Below are 24,414 nucleotides of genomic sequence, written 5' to 3' on the forward strand. Positions count from 1 at the left end.
CTATAGTCCGCCATTTTAATCTCCTAGGTCAAATGCCACATACCGTGCTGAATATTTTCCTAACACCCCCCCCCCCACTCACCCAGTGTAATTTTTGGCAAAAGGTTAGGAAAAAAAATTTTAATGTGAAGAATTTTTATTAGCTGGATATAACAAAATAAAGCCTGGTCTCAGAGACACCAGAAATACCCTGAAACTTATTAACTCATTTTGCAGGTTCAGAAACCCAGACTCAAAGTGGAGATGGGATTTGAATCCAGCAAGCAGCAGAGTTGGGGCTTGAACAGGAATCTCCCCGATTCTCCAGCAAAACGTCTTTGGCAAAAAGTCCCAGAAGCGTACCCCAAGTCCCTCACCCTGAGAAGTGGCTCTGGCCCCTACTGTCTCCCAGAGTCAACAGGGTCTCCCAGGTGAGAACACTAGAAACAACGCAGCTGTCTCAGATTTTCTAAATGCCGAGGCCCCGGGGTTCTCCTCCCCAGTGAGGAGCACCTGGCCAGCACCCGCTGGGCCACTTACCTCCAGTAAACGAGGACGGCAATGAGGAGGATGAGGCACAGGAAGGTCAAGGCTGACACCACAATCAGAGGGATGATCCACTCCATCCTCCCAGGAGAAGGGCGGCTGATCATTCCTGAGGTGTTCTTCTCTGCTGCAAAGAGAAACCATCCCAGTTAGAGGACAGAGGCCAGCGGAGCTGGGCAGCCAGAACACAGTGCGGAGTTCCATATCCAGTTCTGTCTGGTTTCCGGAAAGCTGGGTGGCCCGCTCTGGGCTGCCCTGTGGCAGGTAGGTGGGGTGGAGGAGAACATGCACCTCGCTCCATTTCCTTGCCTGTCCCAGCCCCAGGACAGCCGTGCCTCACCTGCAGGGTGTATTCTCCAATGGCCAGAGGGACGGATCTGCTGGTGGAGCTGAGGATGTTTTTAAAGAGAGGGGTGTGGAAGGGATATGCAGCTAGACTCACAGAGTGCTACCCACACTGAGGGGACTCTGGCACACTGAGCAAATGCGGTGAAGTCTCCAGGAAGGGACAGGAAAGGGCCACTGGAGCGCCTCCAGGGTTCCCCATGCGGGCAGGAGCAACACCACACCACCATGGGTTCTGCTATCGGGACCAGGATAGGCAGCTGGGACTACAGGGCCACCTCGCTCCCCTTTCCTAAGGTGACTACACCCCGATTCTATTTTGGGAAAGCACCTCTCCCTAGCAGTCACGGTGGGGCGTCCCAGGTAAATATGGGTCTCCCTGCTCCCCTGGCCGAGGGTGTGTGTGGCACTCTGGCCCTGGAATCTCGACCAGTCCCAAAGATGGACCGACAGCACCCCGGAGGAGCTGGGGCACCGCGATATCTTGTCCTGTTGATTTCCACCACCCAGATCCCCAGCACTCCTGTTCTCTCCCTGAGTCTGGCACCTACCCGCGTTCCGCTCAAGGGCTCCAACACAGTGAAAGATGGGGAGGCACCCCTCGCTCTCCTCGCAGCACAGGACCATCTCTAAGTAGCAGCCGCAGTCTCGGGGTCTCGGGAAAAGTCTACCCACTGGCTCAGGGTTCTCCCTGCTCAGGTGATACCTCCTACCCGGGCAGCTCCTTCCTCCACCTCTCCAGTAGCTCAGCAGGAAATCCTATGCTCTTTTGAAGGGCAGGGCCTGGGAGTGGCCAGGTGTCTGCAGTGCAGGTCAGATGCGGGATTGGAGGAGCACAGGTGCGCAGAGCCCACCCCCGCAGGCGGGCGGCAGGAAGCAAAGGTTAACCAGGAAGCAAAGGTTAACCGGGACGCAGGGAGAAGCCCCCCTCAGGATCCCTAAGCTGCCTCCCGGCTGACCTGGGCTCGCAAAGATTCCATCTGCTCTGCAAAAATGAGGCCAGTGCACCACCAGCCCGCGGTGTCCCCCTGCAGGATAGACTAAGTGTACGGCTAATCAGGCTGGGTTTCCAAGGCAGAGAAGGTGGGCTGAGCGGGAAAGACATAATTGATGTCAGATGCAAAGACTTAAAGAGAAAGACTCCCTAAGTCACAGGAGATGCATTGCAGTGATTCCCAGGGTTCCTATAGTTACTTCACACCCAACACCTTCGAGGATTCAGTTGGGGCCCTATTTCCAGGTAAGAAGATAGAGTTGGGGGGGCGGGGAACACACTGATTACAAGCCACCCAAGAGCACCTTACTCAACAGGACCTTTATAAAAGAACCAGTGCCTAAAAAAAATAAAATAAAAGTACTAATGGCTGCTCATTTCGGTCAACTCCAATTTTAAACTAGAAACACATTTGCCAGGCTCCTGTTTGTTGGTCAGGATGCTATACTCTAGGGACCCAGGGGCACCTCTGTGCCCATGAGGCAGGTGTCACTTGAAGGAGATGGGTGGGCCTCTGAACCACAGCCGAACACAATACATGTGGCACCAGGGGAAACCATGTCCCCTCAGGGGCTCCAGGAAGTGAGGGTGAGATCTGAAGGATGAAGGGTGCCAGTCAGCTTGAATGTCGGGGAGTAGGGGTTTCCCAGAGAGAGCATGCCATTCAAAGGAGGGCCAGTAGGAGGAGGGGAACCCAGATGGAGACTGAGAAGCCAGATGAGCCAGGGTCTCGGAGGGAACTGGTTTTGGCCCTAAGGGAGGCGGACGCTCCTGCAGGGCATGAAGCCCGGGCAACACACAGCTCCTGGCCACTTAATGTTCTTATTGCAAAGCAATGGCGACTGGCCAGAGAAACTAGAGTTGTAAATGAGAATAATTTTGTGGGGCCCCAGTAGGGGTCGGCGCAGCCAGGCAATTATCTGGCTGGAGATGGGGGCGTCTCCAAGACCTGGAGGTTCTGATAATGGAAAAAAATGTCAGGAGGGTTGACGACATAGGCCACAGGTCCAATTAGCTCAGTATCTACCCTGGGCAGCCCTCAGGTGCAAGGGGTCTCGCAGGGTCTTTCCCACTCCCTACAGAGGATTCTTGCCTGTGCTACTGCTGGGTAGAGGGAGATGGAAACTCCCTCTTTTACATCCTAAACCACTGAAAAGGACTCTCGGCCCAAAGCATCCTTCACACAATTTCCACTCTTTGGATATATCGGCTCCATGCTATTTTGGCCATCCTAAAAGCATCTGGTGTGAGGATCAGGGGCATGGTATGTTGTCCCTGAAATCACACATCTGTCTAAATGGCAGTGGAGGAGGCCTCGAGTTGGCAACAATTTGTAGTGTGAGCAACTTAAGGAAACCATCTGACAACAGTTGCATTTTTTTTTTTTTGGTACCAGGGATTGAATCCGGGGGTGCTTAACCACTGAGCCCCATCCCCAGCCCTTTTCATATTTTATTGTGAGACAGGGTCTCACTGAGTGGCTTAGGGCCTCACTGAGTTGCTGAGGCTGGCTTTGAACTTGCGGTCCTCCTGCACAGCCTAACAATTGGATCTTGACCCTGCCTTATGGCAGGCGCTGGATTTGCTGGCACGAGGGCCAGAGCACAGTAGGGGTGCTACTGGGTTTCCATGTGGGACGTGATGAAACCAGTTTTATTTCCACATTCACAGCATTGCTTTGCGCTCGTGGTAACAGGGGCCTGGAACTGGATTCCATCTCCAGGCGACCCACTACCAGAATCTGCTCCTGTCCCTCTTGACGAGCTCCACATAGCCTCAGGAAGACCCTGAGTCCCTGGACAGGGAGAGCAAGGCCTGCCATCCCACCCTGGCCTCCTCTCCTGTCCCACCTTCTGTGTTCCAGCCACGCTCGCCATGTTGGTGACCACGCTGTGTTCCAGTCTCCCCTCTGCCTTGCCCCTGATATTTCCTCTGCCAGGAATGACTGTGCCCTCTGGCCCCTGGAGGCTCTTAATGACCCCTCAGTCCTGGCTTGAGAGTCACCTTCTCTGTGAGGACTCACTAAGTCCTCAGGCTGTGCTATCTCTGGACAGCCCAGGAGACTTGAGATCACAGGGTCAGTCTCTGGCTCTGCCCCTTTCTGTGTGACCTCTGACCTATAACTCCAACCAGCCTGGGCCTGAAGTTTGTCACCTCTAAAATGGGGTTAAAAGCACCTATTTCTTGTAATTGGGAAAATTCAATGAGAAGATGTACAGAGAATGCTTAGAAGGGTGCTGGGCCAAAGGCAAAGGATAAGCATGTACCACCGTCACCATCGCCTCATGCTGCTATTACTGTACATGTCACACTCCATCATGAGTATCCTTCTGTTACTTTGGGTCCTCTGAGCAGGGCTGATCGGCATCTGTATTTAGAACAGTAATATAGCTCTGCCTCCCACTCACTGTGCAACTCTAGGTAAGTGTCCTACCCTCTCTGTGCCTTAGTTTCCTCCTCTGTAAAAGCAGAGAATACTACAGCCCAGTGCACCGTGGTGGTGTGAGGATGGAGAGAGTATGTATAGAACACTCAGAAGGTTTCCTGGCACTCGCCAGTTCCTGGCTAACGTGAGCTGTTGTGACTGTCATCACCCCTGTCACCCCATGATCTGCAGCAGCATGATCATCATCACCGCTGCCTCTGTCACTGCTCTCTTTCTTCCTCACCAACATCCTAGCACGGCAACAGGCAGATGGCGGCGCTCACGGGGTGTCTATGGCATCTGACTGCTCCCTGAAACGCCAAGTGCATAAGTGACAGTCAGAAGTACTTCAGACGCGTGGGCCAGGAACTCAGGGGCTGCCTAGCTAGTGAAATGCTAGCACCTCCAAGTTGGCTCCAGATAAGACCGCACCGGAAACGTCTGTCTGCAGCACAGGCTGTGGCCCAATCCTGCCCCCAGCTGTCCCCGTGTCAACACCTCCAGAGACCCGAATGTACCAGAGGCATCCCCCACCTTTTATCTGTAGGGATACATTTCAAGACCCCGGTGGACGCCTGGAACTGCAGATAACACCAAACCCTGCACTGATACATTTATGATAAAGTTTAATTTATAAGTAAGGCACATCAAGAAATCAACAACAGTAAGAAAAAATAGAAGACTTGCAATGACATCATGGAATACAAGTTATATGAATGTGAAGAGAGAGGGAGACCTTACTGTAAAGCAAGTCTTAGCAACCTCAGCATATGATTTTTTCCCCCCATACCGAGAACTTTTAATTTCTGAAGGAAATACCTTACAGCTTCCCTTTGGCAGATCTGAATGGCCAACTTCCCTACTTTGTGCTTTGAGGTCATTACTAAAATCAGGGTTCCCTGAACACATGCACTGCGGTACTGCAGTCATTCTGATATTCAAGATGGTTACCGAGTGGCTAATGAAAAGGTGGATAGTATATACAGCATGGACACACTGGAGCAAGGAACGACTCCTACCCCTGGCCTGATAGGACAGCGTGAGATTTCCTGAGGCTACGCAGATTGTGTCCGATTTAAAATTGTTTATTTCTAGAATTTTCCACTTAAAATTTTCAGACCAAGATTGATGGCAAGTAACTATGGAAAATGAAACTGTGGGTAAGTCAGGGGACACCTGTATAAATCTTTCCCAGTACAACTGAAATAGTGTGCCATGAGGGTATGATCCTGTACTTCAGAGTCAGGCAGACCTGGGCACAAATTCTGACTCAGGTCTGTGTGTGGTTTTGAGCTAATGACTTCCCATCTTGGAGCGTCTGGTCTCTCTTCTGTCAATGGGAGACAGAGATTCACAGTTACATTTCAGGAGATTCATGAGGATTAAATGAGATAATTTATGTGAAGATGACCGTAATTTATGGCTACATGATTTATAAGGCCATGTACAAAATAAAACCATGGGGTCCTTGTTCAAAGTTACTAGTTTCAGGAAGGGGACAGTATGGTGTAAAGGCAAACACAGAGCCCTTCTGAGTCCAGTGTGAGTGCCCAGGTCACAAAGCTGCTCCTGACCTGTCAGGCTCAGTACCTGACCCAGAGGAGGCACCTGGCAACGTTTACTTCCCTTCCATGGATCCAAGCAAGGGTCCTGAGAGGATGATAGATCTCACCCACTGCCAGGAAGAGAATGGGGAAAGTGATAGCAGCTGATACCCACCCCAAGTGCCTAGACTTGGATCTTCCTGCGGGATCTAGCTGTCTCCTGCAGGGTCCAGTAATTGGGCTTCCCAGTTACTAGATGGCTCGTCTCCCTTCATAATGCCCAAGCCCTGGCCTGAACAATTTTCTCTAGTTCATCTGTATTAGGCAGATTCCCCAGCAGGACTAGTCCTTCAATTCTTGTGTGCCACACACTGTGAAGTGACAACCCACAGATGTGTTTGGCACAGTACCAAGTACATTTATGCCCAGTAATTATTATTATATTGGGGGTGGGTGGATACTGAGGATTGAACTCAGGGGCACTCAATCACTGAGCCCCATCCCTAACCCCATTTTGTATTTTATTTAGAGACAGGGTCTTACTGAGTTGCTTAGGGCCTCACTGTTGCTGAGGCTGGCTTTGAACTCATGATCCTCCTGCCTTAGCCTCCCAAGTTGCTGGGATTACAGGCATGGCCACGACACCTGGCTTCAGTAATTATTTTTAAGTTGTGACTTACCTGCTGACATTTAAATATGAATTTACTTAACTATCAGCAATTGGACGCTTCTACTGGAAATGCTGAAGGCTGACAACAAGAGCCTGAATTTCCACACGGCAAACACATGCTGGAACCAAGCAACCTACTCTCTTTGTTCAGACAGGGAGTCTAGCCAGTTTGCCGTAGTCCCCATTACTCCCCAACGTCACCCGCTGCATAGGCATTCTTTATCCCTGACTCTTATTGTCAGCTCACTCTAGCTGACCTACCTTCGGGGTGCAGGATGGTACCTGGACCCAATCAATCAGCAGAAAAGCACTAACTTAGGTCTTTTAAAAAGGCCTCAAGATCAAAAGCAAACATCCTGGTTTAATAAACTCCTGACCTTGACATCATTAACTTGGCTCAACACAAGAGGCTGTTTCTGCACACAGCACCTCAATTTATTTTGAAAGAGATTTTATTTTTGACCAATAGGAAATTAACCACGCTGTTTCTCTGCCTATCCAACAAGCTGCATTCTCCTCAATGAATGTGACATTTTCCACACCCTCTTCAGGCCCGCATCTCACTGATCTGTCCCTGAGGCCTGGACTCAAGAGAATGGGCCTACTTCAGAAAGGCGTCCAAACAAAACTTGAAGCAGAACATGAAGCATCTTTCCCTAAGCACATGCCGGAGGGAGGCAGGGAAGGTTCGAGGACCTCCCCCCAGCCTCGCCTCCTCCCAGTTTTCATTCCCAGCTTCCGGCAGGACCCAGTGAAGTGCTTCCATTCTGCTTTAAAAAAAAAAAAAAAAATTTAAGAGAGAAAAGAAAAACAGTTTTCAGTGGCATATGTCATCACTGAATTAATGTTGTTTGCCTTTTACTGGCTTGGCTCTCATCCCAGTAGAAGCAAATAAAAATGGAGTACAATGTACTGTCGATGCTCTGGGTGGCGATGCACGAGATGGACCCACTGAACCGTCTCCTGCCCCACGGTTAAGGGCTCAGCCTGGGCCACAGGGCAAGGACCTCTGTGTGTCAGGGATAAAAATAGCTTGGATCTGAGAGGGCACTGTCAAGAGCAGGGAAAAGCACGTTTCTGTGTCAGAGACATGAAGAGAAGGGCGGTTTGCACACTTGTGAATCTAGTGTCTGCTTCCATCCCAGGCAATGTTGCATTTGCTCTCAGTAGCACCTGTCATTAATAGCCACCCACTGGAAATGAGGATGGCTGCTTCTTTGTTTGACTGTGATTAAAAAAAACAAAACAAACAAACAAACAAACAAAAAAACCTGAGCACAGTGGCGCACACCTGAAATCTCAGCATCAGGAAGCCGAGGCAGGAGGAAGGCGAGTTCAAAGCCAGCCTCAGTAACTTAGTGAGGCCTTGACCAACTCAGTGAGATCCCGTCTCTAAATAAAATATAAAAAAGGCTGGGGATGTAGCTCAGTGGTTAAACACTTCTGGGCTCAATCTCCAGTATGAAAAATTAAAAAAAAAAACAAAACATAATATAAAATTTACCATTTAAGCACTTGTAAGTATGCAGTGTAGTAATGTTCAGAATATATCCGTGGTTGAACAACTTCATCTTACAGAACGGACACTACATTCATTAAACCACTCTCCATTCTTCCTTCCCCCAGCCTCCACCAAACATCATTCTACACTCTCATTCTACGAATCAGGCAGGCAGTTTCTGGAAATGGAATGGTATAGGATTTGTCTTTCCTGCAACTGGCTTATTTCTCTTTGCATGATGTTCTCAAGCTCATCCATGCCCCACCATGCAATGGGATTTCCCTTCACAGGCAGCATCCTAGTCCACTGGATATATACATGCCACATTTTGTTCATCCACTCATGCATGGAAGGCCACTTGAGTTGCTTCCACCTCTTGGCTATTGTGTAGAGCAATATGGACCCAGATGTGCAGATTTCTCTTTGAGATTCTGCTGTCAATCCTTCTGGGTCTCTGTACCCACAAGTGGAATTGCTGGATCACATAGTCATATTTTCAATGTTTTGAGGAACTGCTGTACTGTTTTACAGAGCAGTTACACCATTCTACCTTCCCACTAGCACAAAGACTTCTCCACATTTTTACCAACTGTTACTTTCTGTTGTTTGAATACAAGCCATTCTAACGGGTATGAAGTGATAAAGCAGCTCTCTTTTTTTTTTTTTTTTAAAACAGGGCTCTTGTAGGTTTGCATATCTATCTATTTTTTTTTTCATAAGTCAGCTTTTTGTTGCTGTGACCAAAATATCTGACCAGAAAAGTTTATTTGGGGCTCACAGTTCCAGAGGTTCAGGCCATGGGTGGCTGACTTCATGACAGAAGGGCACAGCAGAGGAAGATGCTCCACTGGTGGCACCCAGGGAGCAGAAAGAGGTGGGGACCATGGTGAAGATGAACCCTTCCATGGCACACCCCCAGTGACCCACCTCTTCCAGACACACCCCACCTGCCCACAGTTACCACCCAGTCAGACCATTCCAACTAAGATGCACTGATTAGATCACAGCTCTCACACCCCAATCATTTTACCTCTGAATATTTCTGCATTAACACAGGAGTTTCTGGGGGACACCTCATATCCAAACCATAAGCCATACGCTTACCTAAGCCAACTACTACAGAGAAATGGTTGCTTATTGATTGCAGATGCACATATTCTGCTGCAACCAGGCCTCGATCCCACTCCCATTTCCATGTGAGCCAAACTAGAGCAACTATTTGTCTCCACTTATTGGAGTCTGGAGTTATCCTGAGCCAGGCTCCTTCACCATCTCCCACAGGGCCTGTTTCACCAGACCTAGATAACCAAGTGACAGCCTGCCATTTCTATTTCAGTTAGATGCTGGGAAAGTGAGGGTTTTGCGAATTCCTAAATTAATTCCAAGCCTCACAAATACAGCCGGTCCTTAACCCACCAGACTGCCACCATCGACAACTGGGACCATCGGCGCTTGGTGGCAGCATCCTGAGGTTCTGAAATTAGTCACAGACAGAAGCCTTAGAATATCTTATGTCAAATGCACTGTCCTCCACAATCTGAATTTCTCAATCCAGTCTCCTCAGTTTTCCACACCAAGAAATGCACAATCCACCCCAGTTCAATGATCACTTTGAGGAAAGGAAACTTCCAAGGACACACATACTTTATGAAAGGAAATTAAACCATACATGGCAGCTGAAATCTCTCTTCATGATGCCTCAGGCGGATCCCTCCCGTCACACCTAGGAAAATACAGCCTGAAGTAGGGGCAAACAGAATTCTAAGGAAAGCATCTCCCCCCAAATCAATCTGACGGTAACTAGACTTGGCTGAGAGCAACTTCAGGTAGTCCATACAAGTTCCTGTCTTAATTTATTTTCAATAACATACACTACATTGTTCCCAACAAGCTGTGTACCATATTCATGATTTTTGCCCTAACTCTATAAACCTGCACTAGGATCGACTTTTGTCCCCAGCTTTTTTTTCAAAAGGAAACTTCATAATAATACTATAGGTCAGAAGCTGTATGAATGCTAGCTTTGTCACTATAGGCATTTTGGACCTGGTAATTGGTTGGTGTGGTGCTGTCCTATGTGTTCCATGACATTTAATGGCATCCCTGCCCTCTCTCCACCAGAGGCCAGTGTCATCCTCCTCCCCAGTCATGACAACCAAAACCTTTTCCAGATACTGCCAAAGGTCCCTGGGGTGAGGAGAAAAATCACCCTGATATAGAACCTTTGATGTATATGGAAAACTCATAGCTTTTTGGAAATCTACATTTAAAGAGCCAATTACTATTTCACTTGAAATCATCTTGTGTCACTTGCTCTGGGAACTAGTGCCAAAGCCAACAGGGAGGCCGCAGGGTGAGGGGTTGACTCCCCTGCACTGTGGAGCCAGACCCATGCTCAGGTCCTGTCTTGCCCTGTGCTTTGTGACCTGGGCACGCTTCTTACCCTGCTGAGCCTCGGTTTCCTCACTGAAGTGACAGTAATAATGACAGTGCAGACAGCAAGGGATTGCTATAGGATAAGTGACACCGGTAGTTGGTCTTTAACACAGGCACAGTCAGCAGGAAATGCTTTAACATAAACTGATGAGGCTAACGATGTCTTTTGATAATCAAAGGTTTTCAAATTGGATTCTTTGGACCTTGAGGCCTCTAAAACCTTGGGTTTTCCCCCCAAAGAAGCAGGGTAGACAGAGCTCAGCACCCTTCATTCTGGCTCAAATAAGAAGAGCAGGCCAGGATCTTTGTCTAACTCTCCCTTTCTAACTCATGCACCATATAAAAGTAGGCCATGGGCTAGACTGGCCCTGTGGGCTGTAGTTTGCTGACCTGAGCTGGACCATCCCTTTAGCATCTGCCCAGGGCTGACTGGAAGAAGTGGTTGGTAAACCATCCACGAAACACTGTGGATATGTTGCAGTTCTGAATCAAATTTAATCTGAGTTTCCTTCATTCAAGCAAACAAACGTGGACAAATCCTAGCACAAAATGACGAGTCTGTAGACTGTGTGCTCTCCGCATGTGTTGCTGGGGCTTGCCACACCCCCACGCTGACCCAAGAACCCAGAATTGCATCAGATGGGTTTTTAGTCTGCCTCCATATTCACGCAGGGGCTCCTGAGGAGGGACCATCTGCTGGATTTCCACGCAGCACACATCCGGCTGAGGGCTTTGCACTAAATAGATGTTCAAAAAAAGGTTGGTGACAGGGGAGGAGATGACTGCGACACACGGGCATCCAAAGTGAGGCAAACCATTGCGGTCACCACTGTAACAGGAGCGGAGCACTGGTGGTTCCTACCTGGTCCAGGGATGTGTTTTTCTTTGGCACACGTGGAAACAAACAAACAAACAAAAAAACTTGTTTTTGAGATTTGAAATCACTTAAAATTGGAGGATTCTGCAATAAAACCTGAATCATTTGACTCACCAGGCATTTTCAAAGCAAGAATCAGATGGAACTGTGAAGGCCCTCTTTTTATTGATATTATTAATTTTTTGGTACCAGGGATGGAGTCCAGGGGTGCTTAATCATGGAGCCTCATCCCCAGCCCTTTGTATTTTTGATTTTGAGACTGGGTCTTGCTAAATTGCCATGCTGGCCTCAAGCTTGTAATCCTCCTGCCTCAGCCTCCCAAGCTGATGGGATTCCAGGTGTGTACCACCATGCTCAGCTGAGAACCACCATGCCCAGCTGAGAAGGCCCTCTTGAGAAAAGGCAGGAGTTCCCTAGCGTGCTATAGACCTCACCAGTCCCTAATGCTTAATACCTGCTCCTTTTCTGTCACTGAAATTGCCTGTCTGATTTCTGGAGGTGCCTGACTTTGTCACCTCATCCATAGAAGGATTCCCCTCCTTTCCTCCCTTAGGGGATAAAGCTATTACTCAGCTCTTCAAGGATGTTATCAAAGGACTGTAAACAAGCCTTTTGGAGATACTTATAAAAACAGAATAGTTTATATCTTTAGATGCTATCACTTTTCTCAAGGAGGCTAAATATTAATTCAAATAATTGTTTTTAGTTAATGTGAAAATAATTTAAGTGTGCAATGGACTCAAACAAATGTATGTCCAAAGTCTTTAAAATTAATCACCACTAATATTACAACAACCATTATTTCAGTTGAAAAAACAAACATCAAGTGGGTGGAGGCAGATGGGGGGCAGGATGGGATGGATGGATGGAGATGTATCGAGACCTTGAGGATCATGGACCCATGTAGGCTTGCCATTTTTGCCTTCAAGTTACATCCTTTTTTAAACAACACACACACACACACACAATTATTCCTGCTTAAATCAGGAACCAGCAAATGACAGCTCATGGGCCCCATTGGGCCACTGCCTGTTTTTGTAGACAAAGTTTCCTGGCCTCCAATCACATCCACTTATTTATGTCTTTTCTGTGGCTGCTGTGGCTGCTGGGAGGCAGAACGGAGTGGTCGCAACCAACACCTATGGCAAAGCTACAAATATTTACTGTCTGGTATTTGCTGGAGAAATCTGTCAAACCCTGGCTTAAACAATCTCCACTGCCACTTTCAAATTCAAATTGCCTGAAATTCTGAAAGAAGCACCTCTTTGGCTTTGGGGAGGAGTGGATCTTCCCATTGGCATGGAGAAGCCAGATTTACCAGTGCCCAGGATGGACAGTTATTCTTGGAGGTAATTTTTTTTTAGTTGTAATTGAATACAATATCTTTTATTTATTTATGTTTATGTGGTGCTGAGGCTTGAACCCAGGGCCTCATATGTGCGAGGCGAGAGCTATACTGCTAAGCCATAACCCCAGCCCTGGAGGTCATTTTTAAAGCCAGTTAACTGGGGACCAGTCTTGATATGCTCTTCAATGTCCATGGATGTCTGCAAAAAAGACATGTTGTGCTGGGCATGGTGGCACACACTTATAATCTCAGTGATGTGGGAGCTGAGGCAGAAGAATTACAAGTTCAAAGCCAAGCTCAGCAACTTAGTGAGACCCTGCCACAAAATTAAAAAAAAAAAAAGGCTGGGATATGGCTCAGTGGTTAAGTGCTCCTAGGTTCAATCCCTGATACCAAACACACACACACACACACACACACACACACAATTAGGGGGATTCCTCATAGTTGCCATTATTCCTGCTGAGAGCACCTCCTTCCTTGTCACCAAGAAGGAGGTGGATGCTCTTCCATGGATCTCAACATGGCTCCTCCTTTATCTACATCACCCTTTGCCCCAATGGGCTAGTATAATCTCCACATTACAGATGAGGACATGGAGTGAATAAGGGACTGAGCTAAGATGATTTGATTCCAAAAGCCACTCTCCTCAAGACTATAAAATGCTCTCTAATACCCAGAGATGCACATGCCCCATACCTGGCGCTGGAAATCCCCAAGGTTGTCCCTCGTTTTTCTCCCCTCTCCCTGGAATCCGAATCCAGTGGCAGGAACTCATTGCCACCCACCTGGAGTAGTCCTGGACTCCACACCATTTCCAGCCTCTAGAGCTGTGACTACTCCCAACCAAGCTCTCAGCAGCCATATTTTTCGAAAGTATAGTCAAAGAAAGGTTTGAGGACACTATTTGCCAGAACCTTTAGTCTAGAGGTCAAACCACACAAGCTCAAAGAACAGTTCCAAACCCACCCCTTGTCTTGGGAGAAAATACAATGGCTGGTCCTCGCCATATAACCAGTGAGTCCTAACCAGGGCTCCCCTATGATTTCCATGCAAAGGCCCAAGTGATCTTTCAAAAAAGTCAATGAGATGGACTCTGCCATTGGTTTCCCATTTCAAGTACAACCAATCCTCAGCATGGCCAATGAATCCCTCCCACACAGGACTTGTGCCAGCCTCTGAATTCACACTTCACTTCTTCCCTCATGTTCTCACTCCAGTGGCCTTCTTTCTGATAGCTCCTCAACCCATCCAAACTCATGCCCACTTTAGGGTCCTGCTATACCTGCTGTTCCTGCAGCCTAGAATGCTCTTCTGTGGATCTCAACATGGCTTCTCCTCAGCACTTGGTCCACTGCTCAAATGTCATCCTTGGCCACTCAGGGTTATACTGTCCCTCTCCCTGACTTCAGCAATGAACACTATTTAAAAGACATGCATTTGTTTAATGCAATAGTTTCGAGCTCCCCCATTAGACTATTAACCCCCAGGAGAACAGAAGTCTGTCTTGATCTAGGGTCTCATCCCAGTGCCTAGTCCAGTGCCAGGGGTACAGTGGGCACTCCTTATTATTATTTTTTTCTATGATGTCTTCAAGTGCAAGAAATTCAGCTGTCTCCCAGCAATCCCTAGAGGGAAAGTCATGTTCATCAAGGAACAGCTTCATAAGGGGTCCATATTTCCTTCACTTAATTCCACACGAGGCTCCTGAGCACCTTTCCCTAAAGCTGTAACAAACTGAGCAACATCCATAGGGAGACCCCTACTTTAAAAAATTAGTTCATACCAGCTTTAAGAGGAAAGTAATTCAAAACATGAAAATTTATTCTAAGTTGTATCTTGACATACGAGATCTCAGCTTTAGATGAATTTTAATGTTTACAAGTGCAAAAGCAAATAAATATTTACCAGTTGCCTTTTTTTTGCACTCTTATAACTCTACAACAGCTTAGACGCAAAAAAAAAAAAAAAAGAAAGAAAAAAAATTGTTGCTAAACATCTTGTAGTCTGGCAAAACGAAGAATTTCTTATTAAGAAAACCCCTCACAACAATAACAACCCCTCATGCTATAGCTCCCTTGTGGAAACTATCAGAATGGTTCATTAAGAGTTGAGCATACGATAAAGCAAAAAAGGAAAAAATTGTCACATCAAGCAGAGGCCAGACAAGCCACGCCCTGGTCTGGACACTGGGTAACAACTCACATAGACAATGACAGCTCTGGGATACAGGGCCACATTTTGTAGTACAAGACCATGGACTAATAAGGTTTCAGGAGTAGGTCCCTGTCCTCCTAATTCTCTTTGATTACATTGTGATTATTTTCTCTGTTATCATTTTATAATCAAAAACTTTAGTTAGGGGGCTGGGGTTGTGGCTCAGTGGTAGAACGCTTGCCTCTGGGTTCCATCCTCAGCACCACATTAAAACAATATAAATAAATAAATAAATAAATAAAATAAAGGCATTGTGTCCAACTACAACTAAAAAAAAATACTAAAAACAAACAAACAACAACAAAAAAACCCTTTATAGTTAGGCAGTTTTCTGGCTTGCCACCTAATGACCTAAATGGATGGCCCTCTACTGTTCCTGCTACCCAGTTTCCTGACTTGTGCTCCAGGGAGCTGCTGCCAATCATCTGTCTTTCCCTTTATCCCAGGAGGCAGGCTCTGGGAGTCCTGGATGCAGAATCCAGCCAAGTGCCCCACACAACACTGACTGCCCATGTGCTAATTAAAGGGTTAAGGGATGAAATCTTCATGGGTAAACTTCTTAGGATTACTGTCTTTTTTATTCACTTTTTTCACTGCCTGGTTGAAGTCTTGGGAGGTACTCCAAGGCAAGGACATAAGTATCAAGAAGAGAATTATTTCAGCCAAGATCAGAGGCTAGGTTCTTCTATAGGAATAGAACAGGGAGACACCTGCGGTCAGCACAGGCAAGGACACACACTCACTCCTCTTGCTTTAGGGGCACACACAGTACTGAGAGACTCTACTACTTTCTGAATTATCATCCTCCACCCCGGATTCTTATAAAAAGGGTTAGACTGGGTCCCAGCAGCACAAAACCTCAAAGGAGGACCCGCCCCACTTACCTGGGTTGACAGTGATAAATTTGCTATCCTCGGAAAATCGGTCCCCTCGGGACCCAGGCTTTTTAGATGGTACTTCGGGCCTCTTGGGATCGCTGTCTGCATAATGTTCCTCTGTAGCTGTGGGGGGCACTTGGGTGGGGGTGACCACGTCCGAGTCCAGGCCTGGGGCGGCATCCCCTGCCCGGCCTGGCTGTTCTGTAGGGGTGGCAGGATGGTCCTGCCTGCGCCCCGGTATAGTCTGATGCCCGCCCTCCTCCGTAGTCCTGTTAGGAGTCGAGGGGGTCGAGGTGGGCATGACCCGATTCTGCTCCTGGGTGGCACGGGTCACCCCGCTCTTCTCCTTCTTCTCCGAGTCCTTCTCTCCTTCCTCCTCATGCTCCCGTTCTCCATCCTCACTCTCGTTTTTCTCATCCTTCTCCCCATCTTCTGTGCCCTCGCTGTCTTTGGTGGGTGCCGAATCACTGTCGGGCCCTGGAGAAGCCAGGGCCTCCGTGGTCGCAAGCACTGGCCTCACCGCCTGCTTGCTGGCGGAGGCAGCGGTGGGGAGACGCGTGGGCCACACGGTGCTGGGGAAGGAGGAGATGCCCCCTCCCCCAAAACCCAGGCCTGCAAGGAGCGTGCTGGTGACCACTGAGGCCACGGTGGCTTGGCTTCCACTGGAGGAGGGGCCCATCCCGGTTGCCATGGAAACAAATGAGAAGGGGATGCCAGAGGACGTCCAGGTGGAAGATCCCGAGCTGATGGGGGCCATGTCAGCTGAAGAGGCAGGAGACGCTGTGGGCTAAAAAGGTCACCGGGAGGTTGCAGAAGCAGCAGAGGAATGAAAAAGCAGACAGGTATCAGTAATTAGGACTGAGAATGAGACCCTGGTTTGCAAAACCTCATAGAGTTTGACTCATCCATCCATGTGGTCCGCCAATGGTTGGTGCAAATGTTGACCATGGGTGGCCAACTCTTATTTTAATGGTTTTATAAATAATTTGGATGCATTAAAACATTTAACTAGTGTAGCAAACACAATGTCACTGATGTTGCTCAGGATGAGGCTAGGTGGCACAAAAGTTAAGCGTGGCATTCAAGTTGGCTTGAAGACAGTGAAAAGCGACAACTTGGCAATATTAGATAGTCTACTATTCTCAAGGTGACAAAGGGCACGAGTTTCATGCTTTTATGTCAACCATTGGAAATTCTGGTGAACACGTAGCTCTTAGGTCTGGAAGGGCCCTAAGGAATCATGTCCAACTCCACCATCTTGCCCTGAGGGAATGGATGGAGAGAGAGGGGGAATGGCCTGGCCAGGGGCACTCTGACACAGTCAGGAGCAGGAGTTACTTCCCACTGCCAGCTCTGGGAACTGGCTTACATTTCTATCTTTCTACACTTGAGCCCATGGACATGGTACCTTTCAGAATCTCTGGGCTGGTCCATGGCAAAACCTATGCCCATGTAGATGACAACAACATTAACAACAATATCAAGAGTTGCACTCAACAAGTGCCAATTGTGTACCAAGGTTTTCCATGCTACCCTGGAGGCAGATTTGATCCTCACCCCATCTGATAGGTGAGGACAGTGTCCAGGAGCTTACCCCAGGTACAGAGCTAGGACAGAGCTAGACATGGCTACCTACTGGCAAATCTCAGCTCATCCTGATCACTGTACTCTGAGGCTCAGTTTTGGAGTTTTATTCATATAAGGTATCTATGAAAATAATAAATTTTTCTGTTCCGAGATAGTTTAGTTCTCACAAGCTAGAATCCAAAATTCCATCCTATCATTTATACAATTCAAAACAATAACGGGAGCAACTCAGGTTTCTTGACTTCATCCTCAAGTGAAAACTTGGTACTTTAAGGAAGACCGGGTTAGCAAAGCTGAGTTCTGAAGTTCATTAATGAAGACAAAATACCACCTGAGACTTGACTTGATACAGAAGGTCAGGCTCCCTGGGCCCAAGTTGATGACCCCTTCCTTGTTCTCTGGTTGATGCTGGGCACATTACTTTAACTCAATGAACCTCATTTTCCTCATTTGTAAAATGGGGAGAATAGTAATGCAATTTTGTGGCTGTTTTGAGAAGTGAGTAAAATAACCTGTGCCTGAAATTCAGAAGTGCTTAGTGAGTTTCAGGCTATTATTGTTATAACCACCATCTTTATTAGTTGTATCAGGAATGGGGAAACAGAGATATTAATTCAGGCTCCAGAAATCTGCAAATCTCTGTAACTTTGGGCAGGTGACAAAATCTTTAATTTTATTTTATGCCAGATGAAGGGCTCAGAACAGATTAACCCCCTTGTATCATCTGATCTCAGGGAACAAAAATAATTACAAAATTATACAATATAAACCTCTAACACTATTGCACAGCTCTTTTTCAAAACGTATCGAAGAGTGAATACTTTTTCTCTATTTTAACATCTTCAGATTGTGCAATTCAACAATATCATACTGCCACCTTGTGGTAATACTCATAACTGCATGCAAATTAACAGCCACCCAGGACAAAACAACCACTATTTCTTTACTTACCACTCCTGTTTTCACAATCCTGGTTCCCTGGAATATTCGAGTGGTATTAGCTGAAAAATAAAGAAATGGCAATGTAAACCACAGACCATTTTCTTTGGGGGAGAGGAAGTTCCAACAAAACTTTTAATTGTGAACACAAATCTGAATCTGAATTTTTATACATACATATAAACATATTTACGACATGCTCACATGTCATAAAACATTCCTCTGCAGGTTTTGTCCAACCGTTTAAAAATGCAAAAAAAAAAAAAAAAAAATCACCACCACCAACAACAACAACCAAAAAACCCCAAATCCTTTCTTGCTTGCAAGTCATACAAAATCATGCAGAGATTTGGACTATGATCCACAGTTTGCTGTCCCCTGTCTTAAGGTGCTGATTAAAATTTAAAATTTTTTTGGTAGTTTTCTGTTTTAATATTGAGGCACAACTTCCATACAGTAAAGTACACAAGATTTAAATATACAATTCAGTTTTTTTTTACATATGTAAACACCTGTGTAACACCCATTTTAAGATACCAAAAAAAGACAGCAAAATTAATTTTTAAAACGTATTTATTTATGTATCCCAATATGTCCAAACTATTATCATTTGAACATGTAGTAAATGATGTTTTTAATCATAAAAAAAAAGATCTAGATATTCTCTGGTGCTTTGCTGCTGTAAAGGTTTGCTTGCACCCCCAACCCAGATAATATCCACTCAGCCCCAAAGTTAGCCCACATTCTACTCTGTCAGAATTTTGCCAATATTTGAACTGTATTTAAATGGAATTATATTATTCCATTGTTCTTCTCAATGATCTTTTTGGTCATCATTTCCTGTATCATCCATTGGGATTCTAATATGCCTCTCTTCAATTAATATTTTTATCATCTAAAAAATGAAGCAAAGCCTATTTTTTTGTCTTACCCCGCTTTTTCTGGGAGGAGGGGTTCTGGGGATTGAACCCAGTGGCACTCGACCACTGAGCCCCATCCCCAGCCCTATTTTGGATTTTATTTAGACACAGGGTCTCACTGAGTTGCCTAGGGTCTCACTAAGCTGCTGAGGCTGGCTTTGAACTCACGATCCTCCTGTCTCAGCCTCCTGAGCTGCTGGGATTGCAGGTGTGCACCACCACGCCAGGCATCTTACCCCTTTTGTATGTTATTATTCATTTAATTTCTCCTTGTGTTTTAAAATATTAAGACAGTGCCACTGTTTCACATGGTCAAACTAGCTGATATTCATCATTCATTATCCTTTCAGTGGTGCTCATTTCTTCCTGTAGTTTTCTTTTCCCATATGGTTATAATTAAACAATGTAACTTAATTTTTTAAATTATAGTAAGATACACAATATTAAATTTGCCACTTGATCCATTTTTTTGTGGGGATGTGGGTACCGGGGTTTGAACCCAGGGGTACTCGACCACTGAGCCACATCCCCAGCCTGATTTTGTATTTTATTTAGAGACAGGGTCTCGCTGAGTTGCTTAGCACCTTGCTAAATTGTTGAGGCTGGCATTGAACTTGTTTGTGATCCTCCTGCCTCAGCCTCCCGAGTCACTGGGATTACAGGTGTGTGCACCACCGTGCCCAGCATGGTGATCCATTTTTAGGTCTATGGTTCAGTAGTGTTAAGAATGTTCATGTTATTGTGCAACCAACCACCACTACCATTTCTCTCTAGAACTTCTTCATCTTGGAAAACTGGAACTCTACATACCGAAACAACTGCTCATTTCCTCCTACCCTCAACCCTGGCAACCACCTCTCTACTTTCCATTCCTATAAACTGAACTTCTTTGGACATCTAATATAAATGTCACCCTGTGTATTGGTGGTTTTGTGACTGGCTTAGTCTGCTTAGCATAATCTCCTCAAGGACAGCCATATATACCACATTTTGTTTATCCATTCATCTGCTTCTACCTTTGTGCTATTATGAATAATGCTAAACAACAGAACTTAAAAACATCAAACTTTGTGGTTATTGCAAAAACCGAAAGTGCTGGAAGAAGCGAAAAATCTGCCACCTACATACACTGCACTGAAAAACTAGCCCCCAAATGCTAATTACCTAACTACCCTGTGCCTGCTACAGTTTTTACAACTACATCAAAAATGTCAAGTGACCTATGTATATTTTTGTTTGCCTTGTAAGCCTCTTTAAGAAATTGAGCCTATAATCCTAGCAGCTCAGGAAACTGAGGCAGGAGAATCACAAATTCAAAGCCAGCCTCAGCAACCTGTCTCTAAATAAAAAAAAAAAGTCTGGGGATATGGCTCAGTATTTAAGTGCCTCTGGGTTCAATCCTTGGTATTAAAAAAAAAAAAAATCAAATCTTCTCCCAACATTGTAAAGGCTTCCACCTCAAAAACTCTCAGGTGAACATTGATCTGCAAAATTATGATCAATGTTGGCAATACTGGGTGACTTCCATACAGGGCAACACTTGCCTGGGGCCAAGGATCTGTCACCCCCTTTAGCTGGGTGCATGGTCTCACATTTCCCACGGAGAACCCTCCCTTCTTTCACAACCTATCCCATGCCTGCCCCCACCCCAGGCACCTGAGCGTGCAACCCCTTGACCTAAAGATACGTTCATTTTGCATAGTTGGATACTGAAATATGTAAAGAGGCTCATGTGGGGAAGAGATGGATCTAGAAGGCAAAGCAACTGGGTAGATTCCAGGTCCAACAAAGCAGCCATGGAACAAATAGTGTGGGTCTCACGGGGACTACAAGTGGCCTCCCATGATCATGGAGTTGCCCAGGCATCCAGACTTCAACTGCTTGGACAGGTGAACACGCCTCCCTCCATTAACACAGGAAGGAAAGTTCTCAGGAGAGTGACCTTACCTGCCCTTTAGAAAGGGCTCTAACGAAGGCCAACAAACTCAACAGTTACTCCATCTATGTGTCAGATTTTTGTTAGTCTTGCACAGTCTTTACTAGGGTCAGTGGTAGCTCTGGTGATCAGGAACTTTCTTTAAGAACTCTCAGATCAGGAGTCCTTAAACCTGGACCAGAGGCCTAATGGAATGCAGGGATGAGGTGTGGGGGGTGTGTGTGACATCTGTATTCTGGCTAAGCTCCCTGCAGTTGTGCACCTCCTGTCGTGAAGGAAGGACGCAGGATCCATATTGTTTTCACACTGCTTTGGCATTATAGTGGTTATTTGGGCATATCACTGATGTTCATCAATGCTCAGAAATAACAGCCACTCACAGGCCAGCTGTTTGTCATTTAAAACTTTACTACAGTTAGCGCATATACTGCTCAATCTCGGATTGGTTTAAAATATTTTGACAACTGTATTTAAACATAATTGGTTCCTCTGCTATGTATTCTACTCATTGATTTAAAACCATTCTGAGGGAGGATCTGTGAGCTTCTCCAGGCTGTCTCCTGGGGTCTGTGACTCAAAGCAAAAGCTCAGGAACCCCCACCCCCACCCCCAGCCCTCTTCCTGTGACTGCTGAGATCTGGGAAATGGCTTGGAATACTTAGTCAGCTATTGTTTTATCCTTTCTTTGAACAGCTGGGCTACTGAGTCATAACTCTTTAGGGTGGTCCATGGCTGCACAACAATGATTGGGCTTTAGAATAAGAAAAGAAGTAGATGTGATGGCGCACACCTGTAATCCCAGTGGCTCAGGAGGCTGAGGCAGGAGGATCAGAAGTTCAAGGCCAGCCTCAGCAACTTAGTGAGGCCCTAAGCAACTCAGGTAGACTCTATCTCTAAATAAAATATTAAATGGGCTGGGGATGTGGCTTAGTGCTTAAGTATCCTTGGGTTCAATCCCTGATACCAAAAAAAAAAAAAAAAGATAATAATAATAATAAGAAAAAGAAGAAGAAGAGGAGCAAACTCCACTTAGTAGCTAAATGATTTCCTCCTTGTGCATCCTGAACATTATTTCCCCATTTATAAAACATATAACCTTAGTGGCTGTCACCAAGTGAAGTTCAGATGAAGTAATTTAGGTAAAAATGCCTGGTAATGGTGAGCCACTTCAAAAATACCACTTGTTAGTATTATGGCTATTATATTTACCACAGTAAGGTAAATATACTGATTATCTTCTATACTTAAATATTGTAATAGTTACTACAATAAGGTAAAATATTCCATGTGACTTTCTCTCGTTCCCAAATCATATGCACATTTATTACTGTGAACAAAGCTGCTATAGAATTCTCTAACCTTTTTTTAAAATTTTTCTTTCCTTTTGAATCTTAAGTTCACATTGATGAATTTGGTACCCTGGCCTCTCTTGCTCCTAACTGCCTACACCTGGCACAGCAGAAAAGCTAAGTAAGCTCACCCACATCAAGATCTAGGTTTTTACACTATGCACATGTGTTGTAGGAAAAAATGCTGAAGCTATCCTGGGCAGGTGTAAAGAAAGATCCCGCCCCTTGACGCACCTACAGGAGTAAGCACCAGGGCACACGGAGCAAACTCCTGTCCACCTCTGAGCAAAGATATTGGTGGACAAAGGAGACACCAGCCATTTTTAATAAGTCACTGTGGTCAGACATTTAAAACACTCTTTGCTTTGAGTTTACAGCTGACAGGGCCTTTTTGAATTGCATTATATTATAAACATTTAATTTTTCAAAGTCAGCGTGAAAGCCAGGCAGCTCAAGGGCTATTCATCAGAAGAGGCAGCTCTGTAGATCTAGAGTTCTTGGATGGAGCACAGGGGAGGCCTAATCATGACTGATATGTCTGAAGTTCCTAGGCCCGGCTGTAGCAAGCTCCCAGTCTGCCCTCCCTTCTCTCTCCCCTTGGCTCATGGTCTTAACACTGGGAAAGGGTTAATATATTCAGCGTATGGATAGACAGAGTGAGTGAGATTTACTTATGTAAAACCGCAATCATGCTAATTTTGACTAGTTTAAATAGAAAGGATGAGATCATTAGCAAAGAATAAATACTACATGCAAAATTTTTGAGCTAGAAAGAAGCCTTGAAAGAAATCTAGGCCAGAGGGCCTCTTGCCCTGAGTTCATCACTTTTTTTTTTTTTTTACATCAAACTAAAATACACATTGAGCATTGCTAATCTAAAAATCCAAAATCCTCCCCAAAATTCAAAGTCCAAAACTTTATAAGCACTGAGAAATGGTTTTAAATTCTGGATCATTTTGGATCTTGAGTTTGTGTTCCAAAATGATCCAGGATGCTCAGGATGTGTTCAGGATGCACAAGGAGAAAATCATTTAGCTACTAAGTAGGGATCTTTGACTCGTAAAGTCTATGCAAATACTCCAAAATCACCCCCGAAAAACAAAACTTTGAAGTGTGAAACCCATCTGATCATTTCAGATAAGGGATACTCAACCTGTATTAAGGAGATGTCAACAGCACTGCCAGTAATTAACACTATGCTAGTTCTTTAATATGCCTCACCTGTCACTCTACAAGGACCCAGTGAGGTTGGTACTGTCAATACCACCACTGTTTGGATTGGCAGGCTATATGTAGCTCCAAGATAAGAGATATTCTCAAGAGTGGCACAGTAGCTAACTGGCAGCCAGGACACACTGGAGACCCTCACTCCAGATCCCCGGCTCCAACCTAGCATTTGCCAGCCCTTAATGTGTGTGCCAGTCACTAGGGGCACCTTGTTAGAACTCAGATGCCTGTGACCACCTCCCTATGCTGATGCTGCTCATCTATGACCTATGATATGTTCTAGAGGATTTCTGCATTTTTCAGGGACTCAAAAAGGTTAAGAACCAGTATCCTGGGGTGCAGGTTTATCATTTGGAAATGGGAAAGTTGAGGCCCCTAAGAAGTAAAGATCCTGAGCAGGAAGGGCCTCAGACTGGCAGAGTCCCGTCCAGTGCCCTGGTCCTTACTTGTACACTGCTCAGAGTGCCTATCAGAAAACCAAATCCACAACCTCTGGCCCATAGGGCTGCCTGTTTTGGGAACCAGTACCAAGATTAGGCTGGGGCAAGTAAGACAGAATGCATCCTATCTTTATTTTTAAATTTTTATTATTATATGTTTGGTGCTAGCAATTAAACCAAGGGCAAGGTAAGCATGTATTCTACCTACCACTGAGCTACAGTATCCCAAGCCCCTCATCTTCATTTAAAATTCTTT

At 45.8% G+C, this 24,414-nt stretch overlaps 1 protein-coding gene across 3 annotated transcripts in view; it reads right to left on the minus strand.

Annotated features, from left to right (window-relative positions):
• The window catches only part of Ptprg (protein tyrosine phosphatase receptor type G), a 712,009-nt gene that overhangs the window by 75,799 nt on the left and 611,796 nt on the right, over positions 1–24,414 (minus strand). For 2 of the 3 annotated variants that reach the window (XM_046452933.2, XM_046452931.2), the window contains exons 11-13: positions 18,299–18,348; positions 15,767–16,547; positions 520–652 (exon numbers count right to left, since the gene is read on the minus strand). In XM_046452933.2, the coding sequence (XP_046308889.1) occupies positions 520–652; positions 15,767–16,547; positions 18,299–18,348 (964 nt within the window). The remainder of the gene's footprint in view (positions 1–519; positions 653–15,766; positions 16,548–18,298; positions 18,349–24,414) is intronic. The other variant, XM_046452932.2, reaches the window with a different exon arrangement.

This window comes from Marmota monax, unplaced genomic scaffold, assembly GCF_021218885.2.
Source record: "Marmota monax isolate L192 unplaced genomic scaffold, Marmota_monax_Labrador192_F-V1.1 WCK01_AAM20220418_F8-fsc00042, whole genome shotgun sequence".
NCBI lineage: Eukaryota > Metazoa > Chordata > Mammalia > Rodentia > Sciuridae > Marmota > Marmota monax.